The sequence below is a fragment of the Chelonia mydas genome, chromosome 24 (assembly GCF_015237465.2).
Source record: "Chelonia mydas isolate rCheMyd1 chromosome 24, rCheMyd1.pri.v2, whole genome shotgun sequence".
Classification (NCBI taxonomy): domain Eukaryota; kingdom Metazoa; phylum Chordata; order Testudines; family Cheloniidae; genus Chelonia; species Chelonia mydas.
The window spans coordinates 4,055,058-4,073,815 of NC_051264.2; the positions used below are offsets into that span (position 1 = coordinate 4,055,058).

Here is an 18,758-nt window from a genome sequence, read left to right on the forward strand (position 1 = left end):
GCCCTGGGGTGGGGGGAAGGCTCTGTTCCCAGCCCAGCAGGGTTATTAGGACCCGGGGTGGGGAAGGGGAGCTGTACCAACAATCGGCTCCTCGGGGTTGAAGCTGAAGGGGTTGTCCATGAAGCGTCCGGGGACGGTGCGGGCGTCGGCGCCCAGCGAGTTGCGGGCCAGCAGCGTGTAGTTCCCGTTGTTGACATGCGTGGGCCGGTTTAGCTGCAGGCAGCCATGCGCCACAGTGGAGTTGTGCTCGTACTCCACGATCTTGGTGTGGATGTACTGCCCTTCCACCAGGGCGGAGCCGTTGAACAGCCACCGGAGGGCCGGGGTCGGGTTGCCATCCACCGAGAAGGGGATGCACCAGTAGTGCTGGGGAATGGCTTCCTGCAGGTCCAGGATCACGGCGGGGACTGCGAGCAGAGATGACAAACAGGGCCTCAGACCGGCACCTTGGCCCCGGGCCCAAAGGCAGGGGGCACAGTCACTAACCCAACCGCACGCCCACCGGGCAGCCGGGGTTACGGATTCCTAAAGGGGAGCTCCCCTTAGAGATCGTCTACACTGCCGCTGGGAACGAGCCTCCCAGACTGGTGCTAGAGGGGCTCGAGCTCGCGGGCTAAAAGTAGCAGCCTGGATATTCCAGCTTGGGTGCCCAAGCCCTCCTGAGCCGGGGCGAGAACATCCAGCCTGCTAATTTTAGTGCGCCAGCCTCAGCCTTGCTAGCACAAGACCACCTGCCTAGGCTGTGAGGCTCGCTTGCAGCTGCAAAGTAGCCAGATGCAGAGTCTCTGCAGGAAGCAACCAGATGGCCCCCCTGCCACCCAGGATTAGAACCTGTGACCTGTAGCTCCAAAGCACAAACCACTAGCACTTAAGCTAAAGGAGCCCTCTCCTGCCCCCTGATCTCTTACATCCACTGTGGGTAGCCACAAAAGTGTGGCGCGTGTGTGTACACACACACACACACACATTCTCTCTCGCTCTCGGAGATTTTCAAAGCCGCCTAAGGGATTTAGACACATCCCGATCCCGTAGGCAATGCTAAAAGCCTCAGCCGGAGTTTACAGCCTCTGCCTCGCAATCTACGTGCACCTCGTGCAGTGGCGTGGAGGCTTGGAAGGAAAGAGCTGCTGGGTCCGAGCCCCCTTGGCCCCGTTGCTCTCGGGACAGAGCCCCAGAAACTGACCTGGCTGCTGGGAAAACTGGCTTCTCAGCCGAAAACAGGGCAAACGTCTCGCTCTTAGGTTCAACCACCATCGTCGCATCTGAGCCCCTCCCCAATCTGGGTCGTACTTATCCAGACAGCACCCCTGCGAGGCAGAGCTATCAGCTCCATGTCAAACATGGGAAACTGAGGCACAGAGCGACGAAGGGGTGATTGCAGCCCACGCAGACGAAGCTTTGATTTAGCCACATCGAACAACAATGGCTGAGAGGCCATGACAGCTTCATAGCCAATGTTCCTGGAGCTAGCTAGATCCAAACGACCTCAGGTACGTCTCCACAGGCTGCAGTGCTGACAGACCCTAAGTGACTCGCCCAAGGTCACTCCGGGAGTCTGTGGCAGAGCACAGACTTGAACCCAGGTCTCCCTAGCCACCGGGCCGTCCTCGCTCTTGTAAACCCTGCCTCCAACTGCCCAGTCAGATCCGCGTGCCGCTTACAAGTGACATTCAGCTGCACAGCTTCCTCGCTGGGGCCTGCCTCGTTCTCAGCCCAGCAGGTGATGTCTTTTCGGTTAAAGCCGGAGGAGACGTTGAAGATCTGCAGGGTGATTTCCGAGTCCGACTTCTGCGGGTCAGAGAGAGCGAGAGAGAGCGCTCAGCCTGCTATGACACCAGAGCCGTGACGCACTCTGATCTGTAGCCCCCTGCATGGAAGGGCCATTCAAAAGCTCATGCCTGACAGGGAAAAGCCTGAACTATGGGAGAATCTCCACTTGCTGCCATCAGTGTAGGGACTTGGACATGCTGCCATGTTATTCTGACACCAGCCTGCAGAGGGCAAGGGCAGCACAAGTGAACTGGGTGCAACTATCCCTCTTTCTGCAGGATTTAGGCCAATCGCTTGCACTAAACACCCCATGGCCTGTCCTCGCTCATAAAAAGGACAAGGCAGCAGGGTCTAGTGGTTGGAGAATCGGCCTGGGGCTCAGGACACTTGGGTTGTGTTCACTGCCTGCTGCATGACCATGAGCAAATCACTCTCCCACCCCTGCCGCTGATTCGCCTCCTGCCCCTTGTCTAGCCTGCAACCTCTGCAGGTCTGGCACTCTCCTTCACAACATGTACGTACAGCACCTGGCGCAACCGGGCCCTGATCTGGGTCACTGTGTGCTACTGCTATACTGACCCTATAACTGTTATTTGTGGCATGCTAGCTCCCAAAGGCACGGAGTCAGACCCCAGTGTCTTAAGTGCTTGGCACCTTTCTAAGTAGAAATGTACCATGGGAGCTCACCTCACAGGATCCCTGCTGTTCAGTATTTGCGGAGAAGGAGTTTGGGGGTGGGGGTGGCTGGCATTCAAAATACTGAGGCCCTACAGTACTTAGCAGGCACCACCCAGCTAAGGAATCCTTCATTAACAAAGGATAACGATCCCCCATGGGGGAAACTGAGGCACAGAGCAGTCCTACAGTCCATCACTGGCAGGGCCAAGATTAGAAGTCAGCCGGCGCAAGGCTCTGTACCACAGGCACCTGCCACTACACCGCACTGGTTTGCTGGGGACGTGGCTTCCAGCCGCTGGGCCGTGCTGCTGCGGCGAAGGGGCAGTTCTGTCCGGCAACACACAGCGAGCTGGCGAGCAGGGAGCTAAATTTAAATGGGGCTCAGCTTCATGCCTCCCAAAGGGTCTCCATGGGGCGCCCCCGGTCACTGGGGCCATGAGGGGTGGACATTTTTTCAGTGCAACTTTCTTCCTTGAAAAATGTGGCTTTTTCAAATTTTCTCCCTAAAATTGGAAATTTTAGATGGGGGGTGGGGAGGGAAATCACAATTTTCCCTGGGCCATGGACAGTTTCGACAGAAAGTTTTCAACCAGTCTCAGCGGGGACCACCCGGGGCCGGCCGTTGTCCCTCTGAGCCCCAAACCATAGCGACCGTATTGTCTTTGCCTTGGTGATGACGGGGGGCTCGGGTCCCACGTCGGGGACGATCCAGCGCCCGTGTGCCTGCGGCTCGCCCGTGAAGTGGCACGTTAGGTTCACGCTCTCGCCCTGCTGCACCGGCACGCCCTGGTACTCAATCCAGATCTCTGGCGGGTCTGCCAAAGAGAGGGGAGGAGAACGAGACGTTGGCTCTGCTCTGACCCCCAGGCGCTGCCTTTCGGGGGAGAGGGGCCAGGGAGAGCCAATGGCCAGAGACTGGAAGGACCCGGGAGCCGATCCCAGCCGGACCTCTGGAGAATCCAGCCCGGGTGTCACTGAGCCTGGTACCTGCTGGGACAGAACCCTGTGGGTTCGGCCAGCACCGTGGGGGGCAGTGCTCACATGGGCGCCGAAGCTCAGGGGCTTCAAGGGGTACCTTGAATTAACAAACCCGAAAGCACCACAGTGGGCTCCAGAGGGAACCCCGGGGCCCGGCCCCTGTGGAAACTCGACTCACTCTCCGTGACCCCAGGGGGTCATTTGATTTCCCCTCGCTTCTGGGACCCCTGACGAGATCAGGGCCCTGGGTGGGGACGGGAAGCGCCATCAGCAGGCAGTTAGACAGGCAAGAAGGGAGAGCAGGTTGGGTCTTCGGCCGGAGTCAGCTGGCACCACATGGGCTGAGACACGTGCTGGCTGTGATGCCCGTGCCTCTGATCACTGGGCATCATGAGGAGACAGCGCCCACAGGCGTCTCAGCCATGCCAGGAGCCTGGTGGGGGGGGATCCTAAGACAGGCCCTCCCTCGCTGTCCTTTGGCTTCCTTTTTCTCTGCTCTCCCTGTTCACCCATCCAAGCCAACGCCAAACCCACGTGGATTCTGCCTGCTGCCTCCCCCAGTACTGCCCCAGGGGAATGCCCTGCTGCCCCCCCCCAGTACTGCCCCATGGGAAAGTCCTGCTGCCCCCCCAGTACCGCCCCACCAAAATGCCCTGTTGCCTCCACACACACACCTGTGCCCCAGTATCACCCCATTGTCTCCAGATTTACCCTGCTGCAAACATGGCGCAGAATCGGCGTGAGGCACAGCAGAGCCCCAGTCCCTGTGGGGCACGCATGGGGCACAGCCAGTGCACGAGAGGCTGCGTGTTCCCCTGCACAGCAGCCTGCCCCACCCTGCTCCATTTCTCCCGGAGGAGACCTACCGCAGCCCTTGATGCGTAGATCCTCCAGGGGGATTTCCTCTCTCTCCAGCCAGCAGCTCAGGGACTGGTTCCCCAAGTCGGCCCGGCCGCTCCCCTGCCATAGCTGCAGCCAGCGGATCCCACACGAGCACAGGAAGGGGTTCCCCACGAGGACCCTGGGCGGGGGAGAAGGACGGGAGGCTGGTCGGGTGGAACGAGGGAGGGGGTGCTAAGGGCTCTGGGTCAGAGCTGGGGGAAATTTGGGTCCCGCTGGAGTTTGGCGGGGTGACAAAGCTCTCACCCCTGAGCAGACCCCATCCCTGGACTACAGGTCCCAGGCGATCTGGGATCCAGAGGGTACAATGGGAACTGAGCTCATCCGGCTCCAGAACAGCAGAGGACAGGGACCCTCAAAACATTCAGCCAATGGGCCAACACAGGGCTGTCAAAGCCAGGAAGAGAATCCCTGGTCTCGAACGAGTGGAACAGTTCAAGGGGCAAGAGCGTTCCCTTCTCCTAACATGGAACCCGCTCGGTCGTGGCCTTCTAGAGCAGATCTAGAACCCGGCCCCTAGAACACGAGTCTAGAACTGAACTGGAAAGAGGTTCCTAGAAGAGGTCTAGAACCGATCTGGAAATGGGCTCCTGGAACAGCAGGCGAGGACTGAATTAGGAAAGGGTTTCTAGTCGAGCTCTTGACCAGACACGGAAACCTGCTCCTGGAACGTGAGTCTAGAACTGAACTGGAAAGAGGTTTCTATCAGAGTTCTGGAGCAGATTTGGAAGAGCGCAGCACCCCGGCATTTAAACAGAAACCGGTCTGTGGATTCAGAGGGTTGAACAGAGTCCCGGCGCGTTCACTAACTCACCGACAGCACCAGATCCCCCTGTCCCTATGCTTGGGCAAGGAAGGACGGATCCAGAGCAGTTGTTAGCAGGTGGCACCTGCATACACCAGTTCTGGGGTTGGCCCACCCACAACAATGGCCCCATCTTTGGGGAGGGGCTCGATCCTCCAGCTGGTGTCAATCCGGAGTGATTCCGGTGCAGCAACCCTGGGGCACCAGGCTCTGAGTGTTGCCCTGGCAGGCGACAGTTTGGGGAAAGGCCCCCGTCCGGGTTTACTTACAGTTCCTGCAGGGCCAGGGGGTGGAACGTCCGCCAGGAGAGCGACTGCAGGTAGTTGGAGGAGAGGTTCCTGCCGGCAGGAAGAGAGACCCCCGCTGAGCTGCGGTCCTGGGCTCCCCCTCCCACTGCGACGCGGAGAAAGCCGCGCTCCTCCCCGGGCTGCAATGAACTGGCCCAAGCCTACCCGGTGGAAAGTGCCCTCCAGCTCCCACTGAGCACACGGCAGCTCATGGGAGGTTGGAAAGACCCCGTCCACCCTGACTGGGCCATTCCCTTCCCCCAGCCTGGTTAGAAATATCCCCCACCCTGCCCTCGGCGGAGACAATTCCACAACCTCCGGGCTCTCAGGCAGGGGCTCAGCCCTACCCATCTGTCAGGCGCCGACAGGGCCCTATAACCACAGTGGCTGTGCTTTGCACAATTGCGGTGGTATTTATCCCCCCCACGGGCAGGAGGGAAACCGAGGCCCAGAGACACTAAGTCACCTTGGCCAAGGTCACCCGGGGAGTTAGAGGCTGAATGCAGGTCCCCACCCTTTCTCTCTGCCCTAATTTGCCTGGGTTGCCCTTGAGCCCAACTGCTCCAAACGATCATCCCTGGTGCCCCCCTGCCCAGATTGTCAGCTCCTCAGGGCAGGGCCTGTGGGAGCACCGGAGAGCCCCAGTCATGGAGCAGGGCCCCGTGGCGCAAGGCGCTGTACAGACACACAGTGAAGACAGTGTGCCTGATTCAAAGAGTTGATAAGAGATGAGAGAAGGCGGTGGGGGACAGACAGAGCACAAGGAAACCAGCAGACAAGGCAGGGCACCATGACGGGCCGTGAGCGGCCCCAGCTCACCGGCTGCCTACCCGTTGTGGTGCGTTTTGTGGCTATCAGGCCAAAAAGCCGTTTGAAGAAGGTACTCAGGTGTCTAACTCACTTAGGCATGTTTGTAAATCCCCCCAAGTTGCTCCTCTGCATTCCTAAGCGCCTAAATACCTTGGTCAACCCAGGCCCCTGTACTGGGCACAGTCACTTTCACTGGGGAGCGGAAGCTGCTGCCGTTCGGATCTGGGGGCACCTGAGAGGTGCGTTATAGGAGCAAAGCATTTGCTGTCCCCCAAAGCATGGCCTTGTGGGCAGAGAGGGGTGAATCAGGGCTCCTCCATCACGCGTTGGAGGAGAGAACGTGTCCGTCCTCCCCGCCAAGTTAAAAACCCCCTTGGGATCAGGGGGAGCCCCCCGCACTGCAGCAGAGACCCCCGTTCTGCCCCCGCCCTTCCTCAGCGTCGTGTTATTGGTCTACCCCCTTCAATCCAAGGGCAGGATCAAAACAGCTGCAAACACCCGGAGGGAGGGGACGCCTTCCCGGGGGAGGTGGGAAGGGATGGAGGGGTTGAGGGGTGACGCCGACCCCTGGAGAGCAGGCGAGAGAGACACCTGTCCTGGGAATGGGGGCGGGCCAGGGGGTTGCTGCATGCATGTGGGGGGGGACAGGGACTCCCGCCCCAACGCAGTTGCCTGGGGGCAGCGCGGCTTTCCCACGGGGTGCACTGGGAACGGGCCTCCCTCCTGCTCAGATCGATGATTTCTCACTCAGCAGCAAGGCCCTGCGGCCCATGTCACCCCCCCACACCCCTCCACCAGGGCCCCGCTCCCCACAGCCCCATGCCCCAGCGGCCGAGGGATCGAGTTCTGCTCCTCAGGTCGATTTCAGTCGGAGAGACAGCTGTGCCCAATCAATCCCCCTGGCCTCTAGGCAGCGGGAAACAAAGCCACCCAGCAGGGGCAGGAGTTAGCCAGTGCCTGACACTGATGGACGGACAGACGGATGGACAGATAGATAGATAGATAGATGTGTATCAGCTGCTGAAGCCAGGGGCTGGCTAACATGGCAACCTGGCCCATTCGGAAGGGCACAATCCAAGATTTCGGAGACCTGGGTTCAGCTCTGCCACTAGCCTGCTGGGTGACCTTGGGCAAGTCACATCCCCTCTTTGTGCCTCAGTTTCCCCTCCCATCTTTTGTCTCTTTCAACCGCAAGCACTTCAGTGTGAGGGCTGTCTCTCGGGACACCTATGTACAGCGCCTGGCGCAGCAGGGCCCCATCTCAATACGGCTACAGGTTGCCCACTGCACTGAAAAGACGAGGTCCCCCTTCATTGGGGAAAAGGCAGGCCCCATGGCACGGAGCGACGCAACGAGGGCCCTGCAGGGGGCACTACTCACAAATGAGTCAGCTTGGGGTTGGCACTGAAAGCGTCGGCGGCGATGTACCGCAGCCCGGAGGCGGCGATGGTGCTGGAAGGGAAGAGCAAAGAGACGCCGCGAATTTCCAGGTGCCGAGGGCCGACGCCACAGCAACCCTCGCGCCCGCATGGTTGTGCCAGGGCTGAACTTGGCCCAGCAGCAATGCTCCCTCTAATTTTTGACAGGTCGTGTGTGCAAAAAATTGTTGTGTGTGCGGGGTTTCGGGTCCGTGTGCGCGGGGTTTTGGGTCCGTGCGCGCGCGCGGCCACGCACCCAGCTTCGAGGGAACAGGGCTCAGTCACTTTTCTTCTGAGCCGCAGCCCAACTCCCACTCCCTGCAATGCCTGATCTGCACTGTCCCAGTGTGGGTGTGAACGCGCCCCCCCCCCCCCCGCTCCCGCCGGGCATCCCCTGCCTGGTTTTCTGATTCCCCCAGGCAGCCCAGCATAGGTTAGAGCAACCTGAAGGCTGCTCTAAGTGACACCAAAGTCTGGGGAGTGCAAAGGGGAGAGTTAAAGCTACCTTAAGCCCCTATATCCCTGCCCCAAGCCCCATCCCAGGGGCACCCTCAGCTGAAGTGGGCTTTTGCCCCCTATTATACACCCCTTGCATGCCCCCCATCCACCCTCCCCCCACCATGCATGTGCAAGGCTGGGGCTACTCACAGGTTCTTCAGCTCCCGCAGGGACTTGGTGTCGGCCTGAGTCAAGCTTGTCACGTCCTTCTGGTTCTCGATGACCCTGCGGGGAGACACAGCCCGGGATGGGGCCCGTCAATCCCCCAGGGCCTTCCCCCTACCCCTCAAAGCCAGGCTCTCTCCCTGCACCGGGTTGAGCGTCAGCCGGCTCCAGTCCTGCCCTGTCCTGAGAGGGCGCCGGGGCTGAGAGAGTGGGGAAGGGGGAGGTTTTAGCGCCTGGCCTAAGAGGCAAGGGGCGATGGGAAGGGAGACAGGGGGTTCGTGGGGTGCTCAGGCGGGGCAGGCTGTCAAATTCCAAGGGAAGCAAATGACTTTTTAAAGCAAGTTTCTGCTCAGAACAAGAGGGCTGTTCCGCCGGCTGGAGGGTCTCATCCCTCTTCCCTACCCCCCCACTCCAAAGCTCTGCCCCCCCTTTGCCATTATCCCCAAGGGCAATGAGGCTGTGGCTCACTGGGCTGCCCGCGCTGGGGCCGTGGGGTGGCGTTGGCAGAGAGCCCAAGGGAGGGGGCCAGGAAGAGACGCTGTCAACGGAGCCGTGGGTGCACGGCGAAAGCCGACATCTCAGGGACTCCTGCGCCAGGCGGCCCCATCCGGAGTCGCCGCTGCAAAGAGCCGCCGAGCCCTCACTCTGGGGCGTACCCTGTCTAGCAGCCTACGCAGCCCCCCTGCTTTCACTGCAGCCCCCCAGGGCCTCGGGGCAGCGTGGCCTAGTGGATAGTGCACAGGTCTGTGACTCGAGAGACTTCAGTTCTGTTCCCAGCTCTGCTCCCAGGTGACCTTGGGCAAGTCACTTCCGTCCTCTGTGCCTCAGTTTCCCCACCTGTACAGTGGTGATAATGAGACTGACTTCCTTTGCAAAGAGCTAGGGATTGTTATTAAAAGGGGGAAATGAATGTATCTGCAGGCAGGGAAGGATCATTAGCCGCACTTTATGGATGGGGAAACTGAGGCACACCACGATTAAAGGCCAGATAGACAGGTGCTCTCAGCGCCCATGCTCAGGGCTTGATTTCCCGGGGCTCAGCTCCCCTTCAGGCCAGACTGTATGATAGGAGTCGAGATCAGGGCCCTTGCCCTGGTCGATGCTGCTCAGACACGGTGAAGTGCTTGGAGCCTGCCCCGCTGGGGTGTGTACAGCAGGATTTTCATGCTGCCCTCTGGGGACAGTCGGCCCCAGGTCACACAGGGAGCAGTGTCAGAGCCAGGCCCGGAGCACCGGTCTCCTGAGTCCAACCCATGGTGGCTGGGCCGGAGCTGATTAACCCCAAAGTGGCTCCCGCGGGACAGCCAGGGATCAGACCCGGGCTGCTCACGCAAGCCAGAGCCGGAGGGCCCCGGCTGACACCAGGCACTGCTCAGTTTAGCCAATGCTGCAGTCCTGGTCCATAGAACACCCTGCTAGCCCAGCCTGGGTCTCCCCCCCGCAGGGCTAACGACACCCCTCAACCCCGACGGCTCTGCCAAAGCCCCTCAACCCCGATCTGCAGCCCCCCGACCCCGCTGCTCCAGCCCTGGGCCCCTCCACTCAATCCCCTCACACCAATTCCAGGAGCCCCCTGGAGGCTGCTTTTATTACTGCACCTCCTTGACCTCCCCCCCCCCCGCCCCTTCCCCACTTCCCACTCGTATTCAGGACCGAAGTGGCCTTGAATTTTGGGGGTGGCTGTTTCTGGGGAGCCCCATGGGGCCCTATCCTCAGACGGGGCTCAGCAGCCGTGACCCCGATGGGAGCTGCAGGGCCCGGCCCCCATGGGAATCAGCTGGAGACAACTGGGGCAGGAGGCAAACTTAGAAGCCACTATTGACCTTAGTGACCCCTTGGGGGGGGGCATAGCAATTTCTAGGGGTATCGGAGGGGTGGGAGGAAAAAGGGTTGATTCGGCGGGAGGGGGGAAGAGATGAGTTTCCAATGCATCTTAAGGCCCCGATCCTGCCCCCGTTGAAATTAATGGCCAAGTGTCCGATTGGGCTCAGGGCACAGACTGCCCCAATACAGAACCCCCCCCCCCCCCCGTAGAGTCCACAGGACATTTCACCGGCTCCAGCCCCGATCCCAGAAGCTGCATCCTGCCTGCAGGTAGAGACCCCGGTACAAACCCCCAACAAAACCAGCCCCATCCCCCTGGGCCAACCTGCCAGATCTCCCAGCACCTGGCCCTGCCCCACCCCTCACGCGGTCACGTCCCCCACTTGCAGTGACCCTGCTAGGCGATGGCGAATCAAGCCCAGGAGCACCTGACAGGATCGGGGCCCCTTGCACCAGTGATGAAGAGGAAGGGGGGATGCCCAGAGAGTGACCAAGATGGGACAGTGCAATGGATCGCTAGGGGCAGGGTCCCTTTAAGCCCACTGGCCCCAGCCAGGACGGCGATGGATGGGCATAGGGGCAGGGGATGGATGGTGAGACATGTCTCGCCTGCCGTGCTTTATGATATTGGGCTGATTCAGGGTCAAACCCAGCTCTTCCAGCCGTTCCCCCCACCCCTGGGGTCCCCTAAACAACTCTCCCTTCAGCATGTCGGGGGGACGGAAAACAGTGCCAGAGGCCTCGGGGTATCCACAAGCAGGGAGAGCTCCCCTCCCTCCTCCTCTGTCCATGGGGCTCGTCCCCTATGCTGGAGGGATCCTGCACTCCATGGTGTGTCATGTTCCCTGGTTTGGAGAATCTGATTGCCGCAGAGACCCCTCCACAAACTCATAGCACGTGTGCACTGGCAACAAGGTCAGGTTGGCTCGGGGCCCCCCACCATCCCCTGGGCCCATTGCCGTAGCTAGGTCCTGGATCAGGGTTCAGGGGCTCCGTGGTACAAGAATGAAAAGAGGGGTTTGCTCTCCAGAGCGCCTATCGCTGGCACTGAACTCCCGTCGATCCCATCCCCTTCGATCAGTCAGCCCATGTTCCCGCAGTCTGCTTCCCTGCACCGTGCCCCGGAGCCTGGGAGCCCAGCAGCCAGCCAGCCGTGCAACACAGGGACAGCGGCCGGCACACTGCAGCAAATCCCAGCCAGCCAGCTGCACATCACGCCTGCAGCGTGGGCTGGGCTCCCATCCCCAGCTCCAAAAGTCTACGTCTGTGCGGAAGGAGAATCCCCATCAGCTTTTAGCATTACAGAGACAATGACACACAGGGGAGCAGTGCTGATTCTAGCCAGCAGGGGGGGCAGTGGCGCATGCTCAGACAGACAGACCCCCAGCCAGCGCACCACCACATCAGCACGAGGGCTACAGAATATTCCTCCTGCCTGTCTGCGCCCCAAGCCAGCCCCCTGCGAATCGAAGGGGCACAGACCAGCAATCGCCACTGCCCCCAGGGGGGTGACGTCAGTCCCCGTCACTCTGCCGGGACCCCTTCCCGATAGTACAGGGGAGAACCGACAGGTTCCCACCGAGCGGGAGGGGGCAGAACGCACGTGCCTGTTAAGAGGGGTGCCAGAGGAAGGGCAGTCCAGGGGATGGGCAGATTGGCCTAGGGGGCAGCGCTGTGTCCCCCTTGTGAACCCCACCCCAGGGCTCTGGGCCAGGCCCACAGGCTGACGCATGGTGTTACTTGACACATGCTACATCCGTGGAACACAGGGAGCGGCTGAGAGCACCGGCTAGACCCAGGCGTAATGGGGCAGGGGCCAAGCTCTGCCAGTGCCCCTCGATCCCGACCTGCAGTCCCCTGCTATCCCAGCCCTGGGCTCCTCCAACTCGCATTTACAAAGCTCAGGTAGAGCAGGAAACTGGGGCTTGAGCCATTTTTGTGCACCACGTATTCTGGGCCCTGCCAGGCCCCTGGAGTCACTCAGAGCAGCCTCTAGGCTACTCTAACTCTCACTCTGCTCCTCGTGGCCCCAGGGGGGCAGAGAATACCCACAGAGGGCAGTGCGCTGCAGCCATGGCCTCGATCCACCCCCTCTGCCAGGGGCTGGGGGGTGTGCAGAGCCCTTGTGCCAGGTTCACCTTGGCCAGGAGGCCCCTTGTGCTGGGTGGGATTCCCAGGGGACTGTTTTCCCCTTCCTTTAAGGGCCCTTTATGCTGCCGGAGCAGCCTAGGGAGCCTGGGTGTCACTGAGAACTAAGCCCCCACCCTCAGCTCATCCCCCACCCAAGCCCCCAGCACCCAGCTCCTCCAGCCCTAAATTCAGCCTCCTACAGCAGCCACAGTCCCTACAGCCAGGCTGCTGCAGGGTCATTAGCGCGGGACAATGCCCCCCCCCCCCCCCCGCCCCACACACACCTCCCCCACAGCGGCAGGAGCTGAGAGCCGCTGGGCCTGATTTACAGCCCCGGCTCCCTTTGGCCATCAAGGGGCCTTATTTCATCATTATCACCCGCTCTCCTGCTGCTTTATGTCATTGCCCTGCGGCACTGCCATCTCCACAGCGACCCGCGCGAAGCTCCCGGCATCTGTCCCCAGCCGCGGAGCTACCAGGCCTCGGCACTCAGCCATTTTCCCACCAGGGCGGGCCAGAGGGCGCTGGTGTGGGGCTCAGGATGCCTGGGTCCTATTCCTGAGTGTTCACCTCTCTGTGCCTCAGTTTCCCCAGCTGTAAAATAGGGGGCCATGTCACAACCTTGCCTGTGCTTTGAGATTGATGGGTGGAAGCCACTGGAGGCTGTTCCTGGGGCTGGATTCCACTCCCCGCCCCGGGGAGCTTTGCCTTCAAGAGCGATTCTAGTTACTGGCTCATTATTTCCATTTCCCGACCGAAGTGTTTCCCCCGCACCCTGAGTCAGAATCCCCGCCCCGCTCCCAGCACAGAGTCACTGAACGTCGGGCGAGCCCCACACACGGCCCTGCTGCAAACCCTGCCTGGAGCAGCGAAGGGGAAAGGAAGAGGAGACCCAGAGAACGGGAGACCTGCGGGTTTTTTGCCCTTTGGGCCTTGCTCTGATCTAAACAATCAGGGAGGCTGAGACCCGCCCTCCAGCAGGTGCAAAAGCTGCACTGAATCCTGCCATCGCTGCCCTCGCTATCTCACGGTCCTGCTGGCCCAGGAAGCAGTGTCGCTCCCCGCAGGCCACAGCTTAGCTCCTGGCTGTCTCACATGAGCCCTGAGACCCAGCTGCGGGTCACTGCCCACAGAAAGGCCCCTCTTGCCTCCGCTAACTCCAGCCCCTGAGATCGAATCAAGCCGCTGGGGCATGAACTAAAAGCATTGCCCCATGGGGAAGCGGTCTGGGCCGAGCTCCCATGCTGGGCCCATTCCGCTCTCCAGGGCCTGGTATAGCTGAGGGGGACGGAAAACTAATGACCCAGGGAGCCTGGCACAGGGATCTGGCGGAGGGGAGAATCTCTCGTGAAGAAGCAGAGAAACATTTTCAAAACCTTGGACGACTGTCCCCCTTTCAGGAGGCTGATTTGTCCTGCGTACCCCCAGGTCTCACCTCACTTAAAAGCAACTTGCTTACAAAACCAGACATAAAAACACAACAGTGTCACAGCTCATTGGTACTGACAAATTGCTGACTTTCTCACGTTGACCATGTAATTGTAAGATAAATCAATCGGAATATAAAGCTTGTACTTACATTTCAGTGCATAGAGCGGTATAAACAAGTCACTGGCTGTATGAAATGTCCGTTGGTACTGACTTCGCCAGGGCTTTTTATGTAGCCCGTTATAAAACTAGGCAAAGATCTAGAGGAGCTGATGTACCCCCTGGTAGACCTCTGTGTAGCCCCAGGGGTACGTGTACCCCTGGTTGAGAACCACTGGTGTAGCCATAGCTTTGACGAGCCAGGCCTTTTGAAAATGGGGTTTGAAAAGGGTTTAGGTTCCTAAGTCACTTAGCTAAAGTACCCCTAAAATGGCCGTAATAATTAGCGTTTGTTATGATGGGAATTTGCTTCTGATCAATAAATGATCCATAAAAGGATCCAGGTCTATTCTGACCACGGCCCAGTGGTCAGAATTCAAATGCCACTTCACGCCCTCACTCCTTTCTAGCCTCACTCCCATGCCACACACCACAGCGGATCGGCCCTTTCCTCTAAACCTTCACTGAGCTGGCATCCAAAGTGCCCCATCGCGGGCATGGCCAGGACCCACCGCCCACCCCAGCAGCAGGTAAATCTCTCCTCCGCGCAGTGCCCAGCGCTCTGGCTCGGCTCCAGCGCCACGCTTAGCTGTCAGCACGGGGAGAGGCCGCTTGATTTCCATGGGGCTTCTTCCCAAGAGCTTAAATTGAAGCAGGCGCTTAAGTGCTTTGCAGGATGGGGGCTGGGGCCCTCCGCCCCACGCAGGAGCAGGGCTTGAGCACAGGCCAGGATCAGAGCCAGACAGGATCCTGGGAGCGCTGGGGGTGGGAGGGTCCACCACAAATGGGCTGGGAGCAGGAACATCTGGGGGAGACCAGACCCTTCTAGGGTGGACCCTTCTAGGGCAAGCCAGAACTGGGGGGGATGTCGGGGTGTGGATTTGCAGGCAGGAGTCCCCCCTGAAACTGACCCCCCAGTGGCAAGACAGGGCCCCAGGAGCGCTGCATTGCGTGGCTCCCGCCAGGCTCTTTGTGAAGGGGAACACAAAGGAAATGCAACGAACTGAGCCCAGAGAGTCACCGGCTGCAAACTAGACGGTGCTCCACAAACCAGGTTTCTCAACCCCCCACCACAGCCCCGGGAGCCATGCAGGCTCGCCCCGGCCACCCCCAGCGGTGCACGGGCAGATGGCATTGGCACTCGGAGCAGGCCGGCCCAACCCACCGCCCGTGGGTCTGCCCCAGAAGCTGTGCTGACTTATGCCCCCCTGTGGCAGGACTGGACAAGGCGCAGATAAACGCAGGGTCCACAGCTCTCCTGGGGGCTGGAAAGGTCCAGCAGAGCACAGAGCTCAGCTGGGGTGGGGAGGGATGCCAGAGCCACCCAGGGGGAAATGGATGCATTGGTCGAATGCCCATGGATGTGCACAAGCAGGGTGAATACCAGGGCCTGATTCCCAGCTGGGCCAGCGAACTGGAAATGAACCCGCATGTTCTCCATGCAGCACTGTGGGAAAAGCTTGTGTCCCAGCATCTCCGGGCCCCAGTGAGTTAGGCGGGTCCCCGCCCAACTCCCCGCCACAAAGCTGCCCTCTGACCCCCACCCTTCAGCACCCAGTTAACCCATTCACGCCAGCAGCACCCGCCCCTCAAGCTAGGGTCAGCATCCTTCCCACTGTACAGACTGGGAAACTGAGGCAGGAGAAGGGCAGGACCTTCTGCAAGGCCCCACAGGGGCTGAACTGCCAGCACCACCCGGCTCTTTTGATGCCTAGTCATGGGCTTTAAGCACAAGGGATTCTGCCTCCCGCCTCGTCCCACGCTGCTCACAACAAACTGGGAGCAGCCTCGGCAGAGCCACCGAAGCCTGCCAGAGCCCAGTGTAGACAGAGCCCCGGGGCAGCCTGCCGGGCCCTGCGGCAAATGCCCAGCATGGGAGGGTCTGACCGCCTGGCTCCTCAGTGCACCAGGGAGTTGGGGGCGAGTAACAGTTGGCCCCAAAGCCGGGAATCTCGCCCAGATACAGCAGCACGGGCCTAAAGCAAGAGCTGCCCTGATCCTCAGCAGGTCGCAGGGACTGACCGTGGCTGGGGCCCTGGCCCCGCTGACCCCCCTGGAGCGAGACCCATTTGCACCAGATGGGGATCGAGCCTGGTGCCCCCTGTTCACGCAGGGCCGGGGGGCCCCTCCCAGGAGCACAGCCCCCACCCTGCCATGGGGGTGAGGGGAGCAGACACGGGGGAGGGAAGAGGATGACAGGCCGTGCATGCTACAGCATCAGCCAGGGGTGGCAGGGGCTTCTCACAGAGACAGTCAGTAGCTGGAGGCCACAGCCGCTGCTCTCAGGAAGGATCGCCCCAGCAGGGCAGGCCAGCCCCATTCACAGGCAGGGACCAGAGGGGCCGGGAGGGGAGCAGCTGGAGATGACACAGCAGGGGAGGGTCAGAGCCAGGAACTGAACCCAGGAGACCTGCTGCCCCGTGGTCTACACTAACCCCCAGCCCCCACTCCTTCCCCGCACCAGGAATGGAAGCCAGGCCTCCCAGCGCCCTGCCGTGACCAGACTCTGCTCCCCTCCCAGAGCCAGGGACAGGACCCAGGAGTCCTGGCTCCCAGCCCCCCCCCCCCACACACACACCCCCAACCCACTAGACCCTACCTAGTACAGCCAACACGCTTCTCCCAGAGAGCAGCTTCTCCTCATGATCCACCCTGTAGGGAAATGGGGGTGGGGAGGGGTCTTGTGAGCCCCTAATGGGGGGGGAAGTAGCTTGGGGGCAACCAATAAGGTCCAGGGGGTGTCATGGAGAAGGGGAACCTTGGGCATGGGATGATCCATATTGTAACAGCCGGACTAGCTGGGCATAAACTAGCCCCATCCCGCACTTCGGGGGTAGATCTAAAATCGAGAACATCCTGCTCCCCACAGAAATACCAGCGTCCGGTGCTCACCCTGCCCCTACCCAGCCCTCTGCCCCACACTCTGTTTGCCAAGGGCCCCAGCCGTCGTTGGGCACAAAGCACGGCCGGCCTGAGCTGGTGGCATCCTGCACCAGAGGGAGGATCAGGCTCCCCCTGCCCCCAACCCCCCCGCGAGCTGGGCAGGGAGAGACCAATGCAAAGCCCACGCTGGGCTCCTGTCCCCCCATAACGCCCATACGCCCTGCAAAGAGCACCTGGGGCCGGGGCTGGACCCCTGTTCCCCAGCCCCTGCTTCTCCCTTCTGTGGGGCAGCCTGTGTAGGGGGCAGCATCACATCCCCATTGCCACACCCACAGAGCCAGCCAGGGCATTGTCCTACCCACCCAGAGCACTGCTGGCTCCCCTCCCCCATCTGGGCTGTGCCAGGCTGTGGGGCTGGCTGCCCCATGCCCCAGCACAGGGGCTGCTCTAAATCCACCCCTGCATGGGGGGCCTGAGCCTGCGTGGGATGGACTGGGGTGCAGCTAGGGGACCTGAGAAGGAGAGCGGTTCCCCGCCTGGTCCCAGGGGGTGGAGTCTCCCCAGTCTGCTCCGATCCTAACTGGGGCGGGCACAGGCTACACATGGGGTCTGTCGCCCATCCATCCCCCCCGCACCCAGCCTGGAGCAGGGGCATGGGACGGGTCAGTTCAGAGCCCTGGGCACCCACTTATGGCCAGCTTGGGGGAGCCCTGGGGGTTGGATTGGGGGGTCTCCACCCTTTACGTCTCTGAGCCTCCCCCACATAACACCCCCCTAATGTCCCCTCTCCAAAAACATCCCTGCTCCCCAATCTCCTGGGTCCCTGACCCCGATACCACCTCCCCGCCCCTCCACGACAGCCGCGTGCCCCACGTCCACCTGCCAAGGTGCCCCCCACGAGTTATGGCTCCCCCACACTGGCCCCACCCCAGTCACTGGGTGGGTGGGGGGGGTGTGCTGGCATCTTCCACCACCACCATCCCGCCCTGCCACTGGGGGGGGGGGGGGCGCTGCCAGCTCCTGCCCCCTCCCCACCGCGGTCACTGGGGGGGTCGCTGCCAGCTCCCGCCCCCGCCCCACTCACACTTCGGTGAAGTTCTCCGTCCCCACCAGCTCGCCCAGCCCGCGGACGCGGTTGGGCTCCAGGCACTGGAGCGAGGTGGCCCCGTAACACCTGCACGCCCCGGGGCAGGGGGCCGCCCAGCCCAGGGCCAGGCGCAGCCAGGCCAGCAGCAGCCAGGCGGGGCAGCCGCCCGCAGCCGGGGGCATCCTGCGGGGAACCGGCATCGCGCTGCCCGGCGCCTCTCGCTCCCCACCTCGCCCGGCACCGGCTGGGAGCGTGTGTGCGGGGGGGGCGCCCGGCTTAAAGGCAGAGGCAGGACCGGGCTGGGCGGGGCGGAGCCTGCGTCTCCCCAACACGCCCCCCCGGGAGCCGCCGGGCGGTGGGAGGCTGAGGGCTGGGGCTGGGGCTGGCCAGGGAGCCCGGCGCTGGCTCTGCAAACCCCCCGGGGGGCACCGCTCCGGGGAGAGCGGGGATGCGGATCCGCCAGCAGCCAGCGCCAAACAGCCCGATCTGCTACCCGGCCGGACAGCCAAGGGTGGGAGAGGAAGGGGGGCTGCGGGTCAGGAGTGAGGGGCACCGACAGAGCTGGGGGGCGGGGGGGCAGGGCTGGGATACCGTGGGGCTGCGGGTCGGGAGTGAGGGGCATTGGCAGAGGTGGGGGGGATCCCAGGGCTGGGCTAGGAGGGGGCTGCGGGTCGGGAGTGAGGGGCACCGGCAGAGCTGGGGCGGGGGCGGGGCTGCCATAGCCAGGGGTCTGGATTGAGGGGCACTGGCAGAGGTGGGGGGGGGCAGGGCTGGGCTAGGAGGGGGCTGCGGGTCAGGAGTGAGGGGCACCGGCAGAGCTGTGGAGATGGGGAGCCCGGGAGGGAATGGGGGGGGGGGGGGGCTGTGGGTCAGTATTGAGGGGTATCAGCTGAGCTGGGGGGGATCCCAAGGCTGGGACAGCAGGGGGCTGCAGGTCG

General features: G+C 61.8%; 1 protein-coding gene across 1 annotated transcript in view; it reads right to left on the minus strand.

Moving 5' to 3' along the window:
- The window catches only part of NTRK1 (neurotrophic receptor tyrosine kinase 1), a 29,124-nt gene extending 11,104 nt beyond the window's left edge, over nucleotides 1-18,020 (minus strand). Inside the window, exons 1-8 of the mRNA XM_037882897.2 lie at nucleotides 17,818-18,020; nucleotides 8,295-8,369; nucleotides 7,609-7,680; nucleotides 5,401-5,469; nucleotides 4,293-4,447; nucleotides 3,115-3,263; nucleotides 1,662-1,788; nucleotides 78-407 (exon numbers count right to left, since the gene is read on the minus strand). Of these exons, the coding sequence (XP_037738825.2) occupies nucleotides 78-407; nucleotides 1,662-1,788; nucleotides 3,115-3,263; nucleotides 4,293-4,447; nucleotides 5,401-5,469; nucleotides 7,609-7,680; nucleotides 8,295-8,369; nucleotides 17,818-18,020 (1,180 nt within the window). The remainder of the gene's footprint in view (nucleotides 1-77; nucleotides 408-1,661; nucleotides 1,789-3,114; nucleotides 3,264-4,292; nucleotides 4,448-5,400; nucleotides 5,470-7,608; nucleotides 7,681-8,294; nucleotides 8,370-17,817) is intronic.
- Nucleotides 18,021-18,758: the final 738 nt, after the last annotated feature.